The sequence below is a fragment of the Vombatus ursinus genome, unplaced genomic scaffold, assembly GCF_900497805.2.
Source record: "Vombatus ursinus unplaced genomic scaffold, bare-nosed wombat genome assembly UNPS02000749.1, whole genome shotgun sequence".
Classification (NCBI taxonomy): Eukaryota; Metazoa; Chordata; class Mammalia; order Diprotodontia; family Vombatidae; genus Vombatus; species Vombatus ursinus.
The window spans coordinates 4,184,094-4,201,163 of record NW_020940527.1 but is presented as its reverse complement, the minus strand read 5'-3'; the positions used below and the strand labels follow the sequence as shown (position 1 = coordinate 4,201,163).

The window sequence follows — 17,070 nt, the reverse complement described above, 5'->3', positions numbered from 1 at the left end:
AGGAATGTAGGGTTGGTTCAGTTTTAGGAAAACCATTAGCATAATTGACCAAATCAATAACAAAATCAACAGAAATCATGCATCTCAATAGATGCAGAAAAAGCTTTTGATGAAACACGGGACCCATTCCTATTAAAAACACTAAATAGTACAAAAGTAAATGGAACATTTAAATGATAAGTAATATTTATCTAAAATCATCAGCAAGCATTATCTGTAATGGGGATAAGCTAGACACCTTCCCAATACAATTAGGGGTGAAGCAAGGATGCCCGTTATCACCTCTATAATTTAATATTGTACTAGAAATGTTACCTATAGCAATAATAAAAGAAAAAGAAATTAAAGGAATTAGAATAGGTAATGAGGAAATAAAACTATTACTTTGCAGATGATATGATTTTATATTTAGAAAATCCTAGAGAATCACCTTAAAAACTGCTTTAAATTATTAACAACTTTAGCAAGGTTGCAGGATACAAAATAAACCCACATAAATTATCAGCATTTCTAAATATTACCAACAAAGTCCAGTAGCAAGAAATAGAAATGAAGAGAAATTCCATTTAAAATAACTATAGACAATGTAAAATACATGGGAGTCTACCTGCCAAGACAAACCCAGGAACTACATGAACACAACTATAAAACACTTTTCACATAAATAAAGTCAGATCTAAACAATTGGAAAAATATTAATTGCTCATGGGTAGGCCAAGCCAATATAATAAAAATGACAATTCTACCTAAATTAATATATTTATCAGTTCCATACCAATCAAACTATCAAAAATTATTTTATAGAGCTAGAAAAAAAACAACAAAACTCATCTGGAAGAACAAAAGCTCAAGAATATCAAGGGAATCAATGAAAAAATAATGCAAAAGAAAGTGGTCTAGCCATATCAGATCTCAAACTGTATTATAAAGCGGTAATTATCATAACAATCTGGTATTGGCTAAGTAATAGAGTGTTGGATCAGTGGAATAGATTAGGTACAAATTACATTATAGTAAAAGACCATAGTAATTTGACATATTATAAACCCAAAGATGCAGGTCTTTGGAACAAAAACTCATTATTTGACAAAAACTGCCAGGAAAACTACAAAACAGCATGGCAGAAACTAGGCATAGACCAGCATCTCACACCATATACCAAGATAAGGTCAAAATGGGTACGTGATTTACACATAAAGGATGATACCATAAACAAATTAAGAGAGCACAGACTAGTTTATCTGTCAGATTTGTGTATAAAGGAAGAATTTAGGATCAAAGAAGATATAGAGAGCATTACAAAATGTAAAATAGATACTTTTGATTATATAAAATTAAAATTTTTTTTGCACAAACAAAACCAATGCAATCAAAATTATAAGGAAAGCAGAAAACTGGGGGAAAATTTTTTTGCAACAGTTATCTCTGATAAAGGCCTCATTTTTCAAATATATAGGGAACTGAGTCAAATTTGTAAAAATATAAGTCATTCCCCAATTGATAAATGGTTAAAAGATATGAACAGGCAGTTTTCAGATAAAGAAATTAAAGCAATCTATAGTCATATGAAAAAATGCTCTAAATCACTATTGATCAGAGAAATGCAAATTAAAACAACTCTCAGGTACCACCTCACACCTATCAGAGTGGTTACTCTGACAAAAAAGGAAACTATTAGATATTGGAGGGGATATGGGAAAACTGGGACACTAATGCGTTGTTGGTGGAGTTGTGAACTGATCAACCCTTCTGGAGAGCAATTTGGAATTATGCCTAAAAGTCTATAAAACTGTGCATACCCTTAGATCCTGCAACACCACCTTTAGGTCTGTATCCCAAAGACATCCAAAAAAAGGGGAAAAGACCTATTTGTTCAAAAATATTTATAGCAACTCTTTTTTTGTGGTGACTAAGAATTTAAAATCAAAGAGATGCCCATCAATTGAGGAATGGCTGAACAAGCTGTGGTATGTGATTGTAATGGAATATTATTGTGCTGTAAGAAACAGCAAGTAGCATGATTTCACAAAAACTTGGAAGGATTCACATGAACTAACGCATATAGTGAAGTGAACAAAACCAGGAGTGCGTTGTAGACAGTAACAGCAATATTGTGTGATGAAGAACTGCGAATGAATTAATTCTCAGCAATACAATGATCCAAGACAATCCCAAAGGACTAATGATGAAGCATCCTATCCACTTCCAGAAAAAGAGCTGATCTTGATTGAGTACAGACTGAAGCATGGTATTTTTTCACTTTCTCTCATTTTTTTCTTTTATTTGAGTCTTCTTATACAAAATGATTAATATGGAAATGTTTAACATAATTGCACATGTATAACCTATATATCATTGCTTACCATCTCAGGGAGGGGCAAGGAGAGGGAGGGAGGGATAAAATTTGAAACTCAAAACTTTAAGTAAAAATTTTAAAAAAAAAATTTTAAAAACAAGTAAAATGATCTCCCTGGGATTTGTCAGAGGTTGTGGTGTTCCAAGATTCTTATACACACACACACACACACACACACATACCCCATTACTAAGAGAAGAATGTAAAGGTTAACAATTTTAGATGGGTCCTTTTGTCAGAAGGTAGACTTGAATTCAAATCTTTTGACTCCAAATCCATCAAACCATAGTACCTCAGAAAAATATCCAAATACACATAGGAAGACATCATGCTATGAATCACTTGAATGAACAGTGGATGGAAGGAATGTAGCCCTAGAAGCATTGTTTCAACTTGCACTTGTAGGTTAGGGCCTTCGGAGAGCAGCTTCCCCAAATTCAGAGTACTCTGAAGGTCTTTTTTTTTTTTTTAAGGTCTGTCTTTCTAAACCAATAGCTCATGAGCCTCCCCCCTCCCCATATGTAACACAAAGAAGATTCACTTAGCTCAAAGCAGAAGCATTCACTGAAATGGCATAATAAGAAAAGTTGTAACCAAATATCTATAATCCTATAATCCTGGGGTACAGAATGAGCAAATACAGAAATTAGGCATGATGGAATCTATACTTCTGATGTTTCAGGGCCCCTTGTGATGTGCTTCACTGGGATTACTGGGTCTGCTTTTTTCTGGGCATATGCCTGTAGACTCCAATGCATCTAGCTTCTGGCTTTAACCCTTGGCTAGGCCACTGGTGTGCTCTTTCAGAAAGGAATGGCGCCCTTATCCTACGGCCGAGGGAAGCTTCCCCAGTTCTGTCTCCTTAGAGCATCGCTGCTGAAGCCTGGCATCTCCTGAGCAGCAGTGTCCCTATTCTAGATGCAAAGCTCTTGATTTTTCTACTCTTCTTTCCCGTTAAAAAAATCCCAGTCTCCAATTTATTCACGTAAAACAAATGGGTTTAGAAAAAGCATTGAGGTAATCTTCTAGGGGTATGGAAGGGTGACAAAAATATGTAATGAGAAATTATGGTACAGTGGAAAGAAAACTGGATTTGGAGTCAGGATCTGGGTTCACATTTCAGCTCTGCTTTGCTCTGCATGACCTTGAAAAAGTCATTTCAACTCTCTAAGCCTCAGTTTTCTCATCTGTAAAATGAGAGGGTTGGTTAGAAGATCCCTAGGGTCATTTTTAACGAAGGAACTAGATTATCCATACTATCACACCCGTCTCTGAATCTATAACTCTGTGATCCTAAACAGTCATCATATGCCATGGAAAAACAATATATCAGTATGGAGGAAAGCAAATTTAGATTTATACTTGACATAAACTCCAGGTAGATCAATGAGAGACAAAAAATAACAAAATTAGTATTCTTATCTCATAACTCAATTAACAGGGCTGTGGGGTGAAAGGTACTTTCATATAATATTAATGGCAATGCAGATTCAGGCCATCCATGGCCAGTCTTCACATAGTCAACCAAATCTGTAAAACTAGTCATACCTTGTGATCCAGTAATTCTACTAGTGAAAATATATTCCAAAGAATATGTTAATGGATCTGATTTCATTCACCGCCTCCAAAAGTGAAAAATGGCGACCCATCCTGAACTTTCACTTCCCAGGACGTCCTCGTCCAGGTCGTCCTGTATGTTTGCTATGAAGGATCTACCCAACATGCTGGAGGCACTCTCATAGGTCTCCTAATGTTTGGGGGATAGCAGTATAACATTCGGTCTGTAAATCTGAGTTTTGTTACATGACAGGTCCTCCTGGATTATATTTTTATGCCACTTCTTGTGTGGGTCATGACTGGAAATATGCTGCATCCTGTGTACACTTATCATGCATCTCTCCAGCATCCTTTGGGTCACCTGTACACTTACCAAAGGTGTTTACCACTGTCATGATGTTCTGTGCAGAGTCCTAAGAAAGATACCCTTTAGATAGTGAGGTCCTCCAAATGCTCCTGTTTGTGGATGATATTCTGCCGGTTTCATTAAGCACAGAATATTAAGGGTTCCCAGGGAGATGTATGACTACTCAAAAAAATTGGCCCAACTGTCCAACAGGAACAAACAAATCTTGACTTTGAGACTTCAGCATGCAGTGGTGTGGGCTACCCGTTTAGTACAACAGTATGAGAGTGTGTGTGTATGGACTTACACTCACGCATATGATGGGCATTGCATAAGGACAGTGAGCTGGACCCAGAATTGAATAGTTGAAAGAGAAGGAACCAGAGCACATCTGGGGAACTGCGTAATACATTCGATGATCCCAAGTTACTTTCTGACAAAAAAAAAAAACCCCACATCTTTTTAACCTTTATATTCTTCTATATCTATATTCTTTGATATTCATGCCTGCTTGCCTTTCTATGTAAATTTTACTGTCACTTTATCTAGTTGAATTTTATTTTTTTATTTTAATTTTTATTTTAATTTTAATTGAATTTTTTGTAGTATAGTAAGACAAACCACGAATTAACTGAGTTTGACAGAATATGTAGTATATCTCCCACATCTGTGAATAGGGGAAGAAGGTGAATTTTCTCCTTTCTTCTATGAGCCAAGCTTAATCATTGAACTCAGTTTCATTTTTTAAATTTTCTATTTTTTTTTTTTTAGGCAATTGGAGTTAAGTGACTTGCCTAGGGTCACACAGCTAATAAGTGCCAAGTGTTTGATCTGAGGCTGTGTTTGATCTGAGGTCGTATTTGAACTCAGGTCCTCCTGACTCCAGGGCCGGTGCTCTATTCACTGCACCACCTAGCTGCCCCTTCTATTGTTTCTGTAGTCGTTATGTATGTTGTTTTCTTGGTTTTACTTCACTCTGTCAGTCTTCTCATGCTTATCTGTGTTTCTTGTGATACAATAACATTCCATTAGAGAATCATGAAAAGGCAGGTAGAAAGATGTCCAGGTGGGCTGGACAGGTGAGGCCAATTGCTGAGAGGCTGCTTGATGGATGGCTAGATAGGATAAGAAGAAACATGGTGTGGGGCCAAATAGATACAATGAGTTAGGTAAATTTGCACTTGCTCACTAAGGACAGCTCAGCCCTAGGATGGATTTCCAAAACTCAGTGTATTAACTCACCTGTGGCACCCCTCAGTTAAGCTAGGGTTGAGATGTCTTGATTGATAAGATGAGTCATTACAAATTCATTTAGTCCACTATATATACCATCCCTGTATGTCTTGAATATCGGGCCCTTTTCAGATATATATGATACAAAAAATTTCTCCTAATCGACAGCTTTCATTCCCGTTCTAGTTGCGTGGTTTTGTTCATGCAAAAGCTTTTCAGTTTATGTAATTGAAATGGTCTGGCTTTTTTTTTTTCTTTTTTGTTATTATTTCTGTCCCTTATATAGTTAAGATTTTTCCTTAAATCACAATTGAAAGCTTCCTGAGCTGATTCTCTTCTGTTTTTCTTAATGGTGTGACCTTTAATATTCAAGTTGTGTATGCATTTTGAACTTATTCTGGTGTATTGTATAATGTATTTTTCAAAATCTAACTTCTGCCAAACTGCTTTCCAGTTTTCCTAGAAGTTCTTATCAAATAGAGAACTCTTCCCCCAAGTAATTTATGTTTTCAGGTTTATCAATCACAGTATTATCGAGTTCAATTATTTCTTTTTTCCCCCTTATCTAGTCTGTTCTACTGATGCTGCTTTTCTCTTTTTTAACCAGCACCAATCGGTAATGAGCACTTTATAGTATAATTTAAGGTCTAGAAATGTTGTTATCCCTCAATTCTTACTTTTTTTTTTCATTGTTTCCCATGAAATTCTAGACCTTTTGTGCCTCCAAATGAGTTTCATTATTATTTTGTCTAGCTCTAGAAAGCATTCTCTTGTTAATTTGATTGGGATAGAATTAAATCAGTCAATTAACTTTAGTATAACGATTTTTTTTTTATTGAAGTAGCTCAATCACAAACATTTAATATCCCTCTAATTGTCTGTGGTTTTTGTCTCCTGTTTACATGTGTTTGCACCATTAATATGGTTTTTTCTTTACATGTATTTATGTTTTTAATTTCTTTTGTTTTCTAAAACTGTGACAGATAACAGTAGGGAAATAAGCATTCTTTGTTTACTCCTGTATTTGTTAGAAAAGCTTCTAGTGTTTTCCTATTGCAAATTAATTTCCTTTTAATAATGTTATTTTTATTAAATATGGATTCATTTTCTATAGAAAGATTGTGCCATATTCTTCAAAAATGGAACCCTAAAACTTGGTGGGGAAAAAGAATATGTACCCCGGCCCAAAAAATGGCCCATTGCCAACATCCTGGCACCAGGAGCTCAGTACATTCCTGATTCTTTCATTACTGGTGGTCCTTTCGTTGAGGAAGATGGAGAGCTCAACTGTCCAGAGGTGAGAAAGGTTGAATATATAATATCTGCTCAGTTTAAGGTGAGCAGAGGGTGACCTGAATTCAGATGTCACCTCAGACATTTACAAGTTAACTTCTGTGTGTATCAGTCATCTCCCTAAATATCTACTTACTCGTATCTGGATCAGAATCACAGATCCATGCTCTATCACCAGAGCTTAAGATGTTTTTTAATGAAAGAGTTGGTAAGTAGAAAGGACAAATATCTAAGTGCTTGAGCATAGAACACAGACATGTCTCTTATCATCAGTCTGGTGAAAAATCCATGCTGTAATCACATGCTATATTTTTATATGGGATCATTTGTGCTGTGGAGAACCCTGGATAGGGATGTTATTTCATGTTTGGCATATGATATTGGCAGTTGTAGACTCAGGCCCCAAATTTGTCATTTTTAGGACAAAGACTTCAGAAACCAAGCAGAAACTTTAAAGAAAAGAATCGTCTGGGACTTTGAAAGTCGCTGCTACCTTGACCCTCCAGCAGTTGCCAAGTAATGTATCTGGTTAAGAGATTGAGTTGTAGGGGAAGTAAATCTCTGACTATGCTAACTTGATTTAGCTCTCAGGGGATCATTAAGTGACTTTGAGTTTTGTTGTGTTTTTTTCTTCCTGTCTCACAAAGTTCCTGGCCTTTTAGGGCAAGGCTAAATTGAGAGGGAAGTGTTCAGTCTCAAAGCTCTGGGAAATGTTTGTTGTGTCTCAATGGATGTCTCTAACTTTTGCAAGACCAAATATCATTGTTTTTGGGTATCATCTTTGTTTCATCATCATTAGATGTATTAGATGTAGACTATTAGGATATTCTTTTGGAACTCAGTTTATTGCTATTTTCTTTTTCTTAATTTAAATTTTTTAATTATTTAAACACAGATATACACACAAAGAGCATATATATATAGCAGAATGCAAAAAAAAGGATTTTCTATGAAACCATAAATATCTATTCCATATCACATTTTTAAAGTATATAACAAATTATACATGTTACATTCAAAACTGTTCTTTCTGTTCTTTTTTGTTCATTTAAAATTTTTTTCCAATGGCCCTATTTTTGGTATTGCTTTTGCAAACCCCTTCTTTCCCACCACCAATTATTGAGAAAAAAAAAGAATAAAAATGGTGTAACAATAAGCAAAGTCAAGCAAGATGAACCCATGCAGTGGCCACGGCCAAAAACGTATGTACATTTTTTTGGTACAAGGTATGGAAAGAGATATATATTTTTGGGCTGCTAGGTGGTGCAGTGGACGGAGCCCTGGGCCTGAAGTCAGTTGCAGCCCCAGACACTTACAAGCTGTATGAAAACGTTAGGCAGATCACTTAACTTCTGTTTGCCTCAGTTTCCTCAACTATAAAAGGAGCATGATAATAGTATCCACCTCCCAGAATTGTTGTGAGGATCAAATGAAGTAATATTTTGTAAAGTGCTTGGCACAGTTCCTGGCACATAATTGCTACTATGTAAATACTAGCTATCATTCATTCATTCATTTCCTTGTATCCATCACCTTGCTGTAGGTAACATAAAGAAAAAAAATTTGAAAGAAAGGCATGGTTGGAGCTCAAATCAACCTCATGCTAAGGGACAGAAAAAAGACTTGCTGATGTGATGCTAAATTTTAGTGGGTAACATTTAAAAGACCATGGAGAATAGGAGAAGTATCAGAAGGTTGGAGAAGGGCAAATAGTGTTTCAAATTTCAAAAAAGGGACGAGTACAGAGACTGCCTTTGAGCTTGACTTCAGCTTCTGGCAAAATTCCAGAATATGTATTTTTGGGCTGCCTTTTTTTTTTTTTTTATTAAAAATGTGTTTTATTGGTTAAAAAAAAGAGACAGCATTGGTTATGTACTGAAGAGAGTTCTTAAACTAGAACTTCAAAGTTTTTTTCTTTATGATGTTGTTGTCCTTGAGTAAATTGTTTCCCAGGTCTACTCACTTTGCTCTTCATCAATTCGCGTTACTCAGGATTCTCTGAAGTTGTCTTTTCTCATTTCTTATAGAGCAACAATATTCCTTTACCTATGTATTTCACAATTTGTTGAGCCATTCTCTACTTCTCTATGAGTCAACCTAGGGCACTCCCTTAAGATTCTAAATCTTTTCTCTTTCTTTCCCTTTCTCTTTTCTTTCCTTTTCTATTCTTTTTTCATTTCACTCTTCCCCCATCAGAATCATGAAGTTTGTGTGGTTTACAACTATTCCCTCCCAAGCATTATCCTCCTTCCTCTCAACTCTCTCTTCTTCCCTATTCCTGTTTTTCCTGTTGAGTTGGAAGTATTTCTGTGCCAAACTCTTTGAGTATGTGTGTTTTCAGACTTCCTTTATCTGTCTTAGATAACACTTGAAGTTCATCTCGAGACTACGTCTCCCTCACCCCTTCTTCCACGTGTGTTGATCTTCTCATATACGTTATCTATGAGAAATAGTTAGTTCCTTAACTTTCTTCCTTCTTCCTTCCTCCTCCAAGGCCTCTTTTTAAAAAATATAACCCCCTCAATACCCTATGAAGACATTAAGGTTCTGATGGTATATTTGTTTCTCCCCATAATGGAATGTTAACTCTACATCATCATACTTCCCCTTCCAATTGCTTGAATAAATTTACCCTTCTAGATTTCTCTTCACAATTGTGTTTATATTTTAGAGTTCCTCCTCAGCTGTAGCTTTTTCATCAGAAATTCTTAAAAGTCATCTATTAATTTTTCCCCTGTAGGATTATACTCAGCTTTGCTTGGCAAATTAATTTTGACTGTAAATCTATATTTTTATCTTTTAGAATATTGTATTCCAAAATGTCCTCTTTTCTATAATAGAAGTTGCTGGGTCTTGTGTAATCCTGACTTGTTTCCTTAATATTTGAACAGCTTATTTCTGGATGTTTGCAGTATTTTGTTTTTCTTTGATGTAGGACCTCTACATTATGACTTGTGACTTTGGGCACATGGATTCCCTAGACATTGCCTCACTATAGTGGTATTTTAAATTTGTGTTCAATCTGTCTCATGGACACTATATACAATGATGGGAGAGCACACCTCAGGTTTATGGGTAGAATATTATGTTATAATTATTCTTTTTTTTGTCTTCTGCATAGTAAATATTTTGATCGAATTAATGGAGTCAGATGGTTGATTTGTTAAATGGGAAATACATTGGTGGGGACACAGGAGCTACAGTGTAGAACAATAGCCACCCACCAGAGTTACCCCTAGAATCCTGAGTTAGTTGTAGCAATGCCCTTCTCCTAAGCAACACCCCCAGCCTCATCTGCCAGTATGCAGAGAGCCAACTCAGAAAGAGAGCCTAGAGAGGAATGAATCGCTTACTACAAAGGTTTTCCTTTGACCTCAATTTTATTAAAACTGGCTTTACATAGCTGTCTGTTTTTTGGCTTATAGTTTTCAGAAACGAATTGCAGATTGCCGTTTCTGGCCGGTGGAGATAACAAGAGTTCCTGTAGCTCCTGTGTCCAAAGGGAAATCTACAAAAGTTGATAAGGTGTGTGGTCAAGTTAATAGGCTTATTTAAGAAATGCTGTTATATAAGACATGCCATAATGAGTTCATTATTCATTTAGTTCATTATTCTATCTCTAATCCCGATACCAAAAGATATTTTGAGAAAGGATGTATTTGTCCTTTCTGTTGTCACTTTCAAAAGAATAGGAATTAACTATTTTACCCTTAATAGCTTAAATATATTTATCATCCATATATTTGTCTTCCTTTTGAGTCTATTAATATTTTTTGTCTGCACTCTTATTGGAGTAACATACTTCATAAGTTTGCTATTATTACATAAAATATGACTCTTATTTTCTTAAATTTGCCTCCTTCAAATGCCAGTGAGTTTTTTCTAGTTCTGGTGTTCCAGGATTTGATAAATAAGTTTTGTTCACTTAATCCATAATGTTTGTGGTTTCATAGACCTCAATTATATCCCCTCTCAACAGTTCATCTTTCAAGAGTAGAAAATCCTAATTTTAAAAACCTGTTTTCAAATGACAGGTGCCTACCCATTTCCTTGATCATCCCAAGTCACATGAGAATTAGAAATTCATTTTCTGTCTATTAAAGCATTTTAAGCTTTGACAGCAAAGACAGATTGGGAAAGAAACCAGAGTTTTACTAATGCATTTCAGTACTACTTGGCTTCTTCCTTCATAGCTTTCTCCTCCAGATTTCAACACATCATTCAGCTAGCGAAATCCAATGTGCTTAAGGCACCTAATTAGAAATGTAGAACTTCTGAGTGAAATGTTTTCATTTTTCTCTAATGAAACCTTGGAGACCTTACTGTCAGATACAGGTTTTATTCTCTTTCCTGTCATTATGGAGCTGTGGGATTTAGAACTGAGAGGTCCCTTAGAAATCATCTCATCTAAACCTCACTTCAGAACTGAGGAGGCTGAGGCCCAGACACCTTAAATAACTTGCTCAGTGCCACACAGCTTGTAAGCAGTAAGGCTCTAATGGGAAACAAGACATATCCTCTGGTTCTCAGGCCACTGCAGGAAGCTGGCCCTCTCTTTAGAAAAGCTCATTTGATTGTTTCTTCCACTGTGCCTCATCCAAATACATTATTTCCTGTGTTCTTCTAAAAAACATTCAATAACCTCCCCTCGTCTGTACGTTTCTTGCTACCTCATGCTCCTGACCTCCCATCACCTATTCATTCATTCTCTGTACTGATCAGTACAATAGCAGAATACCTTTTTCCCATCCACAAAGAAGTGTCTCAAAGTGACATTTCCTATATGATTGTGCCCAATCTTCCTTATTTCAAATTCTAAAAATGGACCCTTTTGTGTTACCATCCTTAGAAACTGCTTATTTGTTTTTCTCTATTAAAATAGTATAAAATTAGATGGAAAACACCTCTGTTGTTTTGGAATGAAAAGCTATTTTTAAAAGAAATAAAAGTGCTGCATAATTTCCCAACATAATACACTTCCAGCAGCAACAGCCTTAAAAGCCATAGAAATTGGAGGAAAGTTAGCCCAAATTAGCCTGATCTAACAGATATTGTTTGTAGGAAAAGAATCTCTTCTTCAGTATAATAGGCTCTCTGCTCTTATTGATGTGAGTGTGCTCTCTGAGGATCTCCTCCCTGTGACAGCTTCCTTGAAGCCTTCTAACACTTTGTACACCCTTCCATCGAGCCTGTGCCTGTCATCAACAGCCTAATTACAGGCTGTTATCTCTGGCTCTTGATGAATGGCCGGCCCACTGTCTTTTCCAGTAATACATGTTTCCTAACTGCCACATGTAAGTCATCACAGAAAAAATGCTGCATCCACCACTTCTTTCTCTGTTGCCCTTTGGATCACCCACATTTTTGATTCTCTGGAGATGGTGCTATTCTGTGATTCATAGCTGAATACCATCACCAGGAGAATGTTAGTGTTAAAAAGATAAATAAGCTTGGGATTGTTGAAAGAATTACATAATTTTCAAATGCAGTCCAATCTATATCTCCCCCCCCCCCATCTAGCTCTAATCTGAGTTGATTGTCCATCTGTAGAGACTATCTGTAGCTAGGTAGGGCAGTGAATAGAACGCTGGGCTTAAAGTCAGGAAGACCTGAATTCAAATCCAGCCTCAGACACTTATTAGCTGTGTGACTCTGCACAAGTCACTTAACCCTGCCTCAGTTTCCTCATCTCTAAAATGAGCTAAAGAAGGAAATGTCAAACCACTCCAGTATCTTTGCCAAGAAAACCCCAAATGGGGTTGTGAAGAGTCAGACTTGACTGAAATGACTGAATAACAACAAGAGACTGATATGTACTGACACAACTCAATGGATGACTCATTCAGTTATGTATTGTATTCTGTACAATAGGCATTCTTCATTCCACTGGGTTTTTCTTGACTGAGTGATTTGTCTGATCTCTTTTGAGAAGTTACAGATCTCATTGAGGAAGAACTATAGTATTTGGTACTTTGATGCCATCACCAAGGTTAACCATACACAGGAGCTCATCTAGAAGACTTCACCATCCATAGGAAGACCCTCTTCCATTTGGACTCTGCCTAGGGCATTGCCATGACCATGGCAAACACCTTAGACATTAATAAATTAGAACATTCAGAAGTGGGTATTGAGAACAATAAAGGGCCTAGAGGTTATGTCGTATGAAGATTGGTTGAAAGAACTGAGTTGTTTAATTTGGAGAAAAGAAGACATAAGGGTGACATACTCCTTCCCTTCAAGTATTTGAATGGCTTTCATGTAGAAGAGAGAATAATAGACTTGTTCTGTTTAGCTCCAGAAGGCAGAACCAAGCACAATGGGCCTGAGCTACAAAAAGTCAAAGTTCGGTTTGAATTAGAATTAGTTCAGTAAGAATTAGAGTTGGCCACAAATGTCCCTAAGTGGGCTAAGATGCCTTAGGAGGTAGTGAGTACCCCCCTCACTGGAGATCTTTGAACAGAGGCTCAATGACCACTTGTCAGGCATGGCTGGACAATTGGGATCCTTTCCAGCTCCAAAATTCTACGATTCTTTATGCCTTGGCTGATAATGATCATTAAAACTTGTGCAGGAAGCCTTACTCTACAATTCTCAGCTCCAGCCCCAGTTTTAGGACATTCTCCTTTAGTAATCACCATGGGTTGGTGCACCAGGTCCATTTAAGTCATTAACTTTAATTAGCTTTTACAAAAGGATATTTACTTCAAAGGTATAGCAAGAACTGAAGTTAGGATGCATTTCCCCCTCAACACCTGGGGGTTCTCCCAATACTACCCCAGTCCTTAGGAAGTGTGAGCTTAAATTTAAAGCAGTTTACACATAGCATTCACCCCCATCAAGTCCACTTCAAATATAGCAGGCCAATGAATGGATAAGTCTGCATCTCTGCGTTGGAAGGCTATGTCAGGCAGAGTACCTTAGGGTCCTGGCTTCCTCCCTACTCATGTTTGGCCTCCTGCAAATCCCAGAATGGCTTCTAGCTCCAAGATGGGGGGAGAGTTAAAGTCTTATGTCCTCTTTTCCCACGGAGGGCCTGGAGCAGTTCTTGCTGCCTCTTTTGAACATGTCCAAAAGTCAGACTCATTTTGTTTGATAGATTGATTGGTTAACCTTTTGAATGTTCCAACTCAACAGCCAATCCATAACCTCATGTTGTGGGTTAGCAGACTGGAATCAGTTAGAGTGTGTATGTATGCTCTGAATCTGGGGACAGGGCCCTGTCCTCAGTCATCATCACACCTTTCCCAAAGTAGGCTCCCCAGCCCTTCCACGTGGACTGACTGGCAGCAGGGAGAGCAGCTGCACATGTCCTGATGATGGCACTCCATTGGCTTGGCTCCCTTTACAACCTGAAGGGGGTAATCTACCAGCTGCTGGAGCAGCATCTTCCACTTCGGGATGACTCTAAGTGTTGGGAATTTTTCCAGCATTCATACTGAATATACTTGGCATCTTCTACCTGTGACTATTGGTTCTGCCCTCTGGGGCTGAACAGAAAAAGTCTAATCCTTCTCCCATATAATATCTCCTCAGATACTTGAAAGTGGCTACCAAGTAGTGGAAGGTCTGTTTGCATGACAGATGAAAGAACTATGAGCAATAGATGAGGAGAAGTTACAAAAAGGCAAATTCCTTCATGGCCTTGATAGCTTCGGAACCAAAACATATTCAAAGACATTGATTCATATGACTAATAGTTTCTCTGGATTTATTCCTCCAGGGTGATGATGATGGACAGGTGTTCTTTCATGGTGTGGCATATGTTAACATGGTCCCTTTGTTGTACCCTGGTGTAAAGAGAATTCGGGGAGCTTTCCGTGTTTATCCCTATTTAGATGGTCCAGTATATGAGAAGGTAAGAAATAACTATATGATCTTTATCTTTTGTATTATCATTTAGGAGGAAAGTGCTTTGTAAACCTTAAAATGCTAAAGAAATATGAGTTATCATTATATGAAAATCCTCACATTGTATATGAGAATGCGCATTTTAGCAAAGGACTTTTGGAAGTAGTTTTTATAGTTGGGACATTATTGTGCAGTGACATCATCATTAAAAAATCCAAGGAAGACCTTAGCTATACTGGAAATGATTCTCTGTTAAGAATTTGCAGAAAGACGTAAGTAAAAATTGCACAAGATGAGAGGGCAAGGATGAACACCTTGATATGTTGAAGTTGAGGTCATGAGACGTTAAAAATTCAGGAATGCACATATATATATATATATATATATATATGTCACTTTATCACAGAAAATCATTTGATACAGTACAATTCAGTAAGCATTTATTAAATGGTTGGCATATTCCAGTTGCCATGCAAGGCTGTGGGGATACAACCAAAAGACTCAACTAGCCTCTGCCCTTGAGGAGCTTTCATTCTATTGAGGGGAAACCGTGTGTGTACAGCATACAGACAAGCACTTTTCAGCCTGGAGAAGTAGGGCTATTATGAAAATCTTGATCTGTTTGTAAAACCAATTTATCTTACATCTAAAATATCTTTATTTGGTTAGTGCTGGATTGGTCAGATGAATGGACTGCAGGGGTTTGCCTCAAGACAATTAGGAGGATGTGAAGCAGATTAAAGCCTGGTTACGTTACCCTACTTAGACAAGTCAAACACGTAAATGTTATAAGCACTGCATCAGTAGAATATATTATTTTGATTCTATTTTCTATTGGTTTTTATTTAACAACAGAATAGAGGTTCCAGAAAGGATAATAGAAGGTTAGCCAAAAGTGACCCAAAGATCCTTGAGGGCTGGGGCTGACAGGGATGTGTATGGAGGAACAGGGAATAGTGTCCTGCTTATAGAAGATGCTTAATAAATGTGGAGAGAGAGGGCTGGAAGGGATAAGCAAAAGAGGATCAGCCTTTAGTGATAGCAGATGTGCATAATAAAGGGAGGAATGGGCCTCAGTTTCTTCAGCTGGACTTTTTTGTTTGTTTGGTCCTAACTTTCTTTGCATGTGACCTGTGGCAGAGAGTGCACCATCTGTGCTTGGGGAGATCTTTACTTGTCTCTATTTGCTATTCTGTTTGATTAAATGCCTTTTATTTTTTAAGTCATGTGATCGGACTGGCTGGTAAAAGTAAATGCAGCCCAGGCTATGGTTTTGAGTGGATACTGACCCACAGAGTGCCTTGAACCTGAAATACTTTTTCTGGAGACCCAAGATGGCTGCATTTGGAGTCAGAGGAAATGAGTTCAAGTTTTTGCTCTCTGCTCTGCCAGCGTAACCATGGGCACATCACTTAACAGTACTGGGAAGCAGGTTCCTCATTTGTAAAATGAGGGGCCTTCGAGGTTCCTTCCCACTATAATCCGTGATCCTGTGGTTCTGGGAACTAGCCAAACAACATGTGCAGTAACTTTAGTGACGCAAATAAAAACAACACAAAAAGGCTACCGAGCTCAGAATAAATGTGAAGACCGAGATTGATTCTTGGGTTCAGATGTCTATAGATGCTGAAATGTGTCAGACAAGGCCAGTTATAATCCTGTATTGGTTTTGCTTGACTGTTTTTTCTCTGTGTTACAAAGAAGAACGAAATATAAGGATATGATTGCTATATAAAAAACCCAAAAACATTTTTAAAGAGTAAGACAGCTATTGTTCAAGACTAGCTGAGATCCTTATGGAAACAAGGGAACAGTTTAGTAATCAAGGTCATAGTTAGCTTTTTGATTCCCTAATATTGTGATTAACTAAAGGGCTGAACTATGTCAAAAAATAACATACGAGTTTGTCTCTAGTTTGTTTCATTTTCCCTCTGATTCATTCTTTTTTTCAGACAAAGTGTCTGTTCAGCCTTTTCCATGATGTTGGTCACCAGAACAAATTGGGAAATGTTCCAGGGATCAATTCCCCTCTGGCTAAACCGATCCTCACCAAGATTGTGAAGGAGGAAAAGCCACCCAGAGAGAAAGACACTGTAAGGAAGGTGTGGAGCTTAGAACGTATGCTTCGTGGAAGGCCGAGTGCCTGGGAGATGGTATTTGACACTAGGATGACTCCTCATGTGCAGAGTTGCAAGTATTCATTATGCTTTCTTGAACTGATAGGATCACCTGTGAGGTTGTGGAGAGGAGGCTGGCCTTGGGGGTCAGGAGAACCTGGGTTCAAGTCTGGCCTCCGATGCAGTCTAGCTGTGCAGACAAACGGTAGACCACCCCTTGAAGGCTCGAGGGACTCTTACAGTGTAAATTATAGACAGGTCACTGCTGATCTGTATATGCATCTGTGGAGGGAGTTTTCCCCTTTGGGATTCCCCCA

General features: G+C 37.5%; 1 protein-coding gene across 1 annotated transcript in view; it reads left to right on the top strand.

Moving 5' to 3' along the window:
- CFAP70 (cilia and flagella associated protein 70) overlaps window positions 1-17,070 on the top strand; it is an 80,419-nt gene that overhangs the window by 17,588 nt on the left and 45,761 nt on the right. Inside the window, exons 7-11 of the mRNA XM_027860136.1 lie at window positions 6,607-6,789; window positions 7,207-7,301; window positions 10,211-10,310; window positions 14,509-14,643; window positions 16,589-16,738. Of these exons, the coding sequence (XP_027715937.1) occupies window positions 6,607-6,789; window positions 7,207-7,301; window positions 10,211-10,310; window positions 14,509-14,643; window positions 16,589-16,738 (663 nt within the window). The remainder of the gene's footprint in view (window positions 1-6,606; window positions 6,790-7,206; window positions 7,302-10,210; window positions 10,311-14,508; window positions 14,644-16,588; window positions 16,739-17,070) is intronic.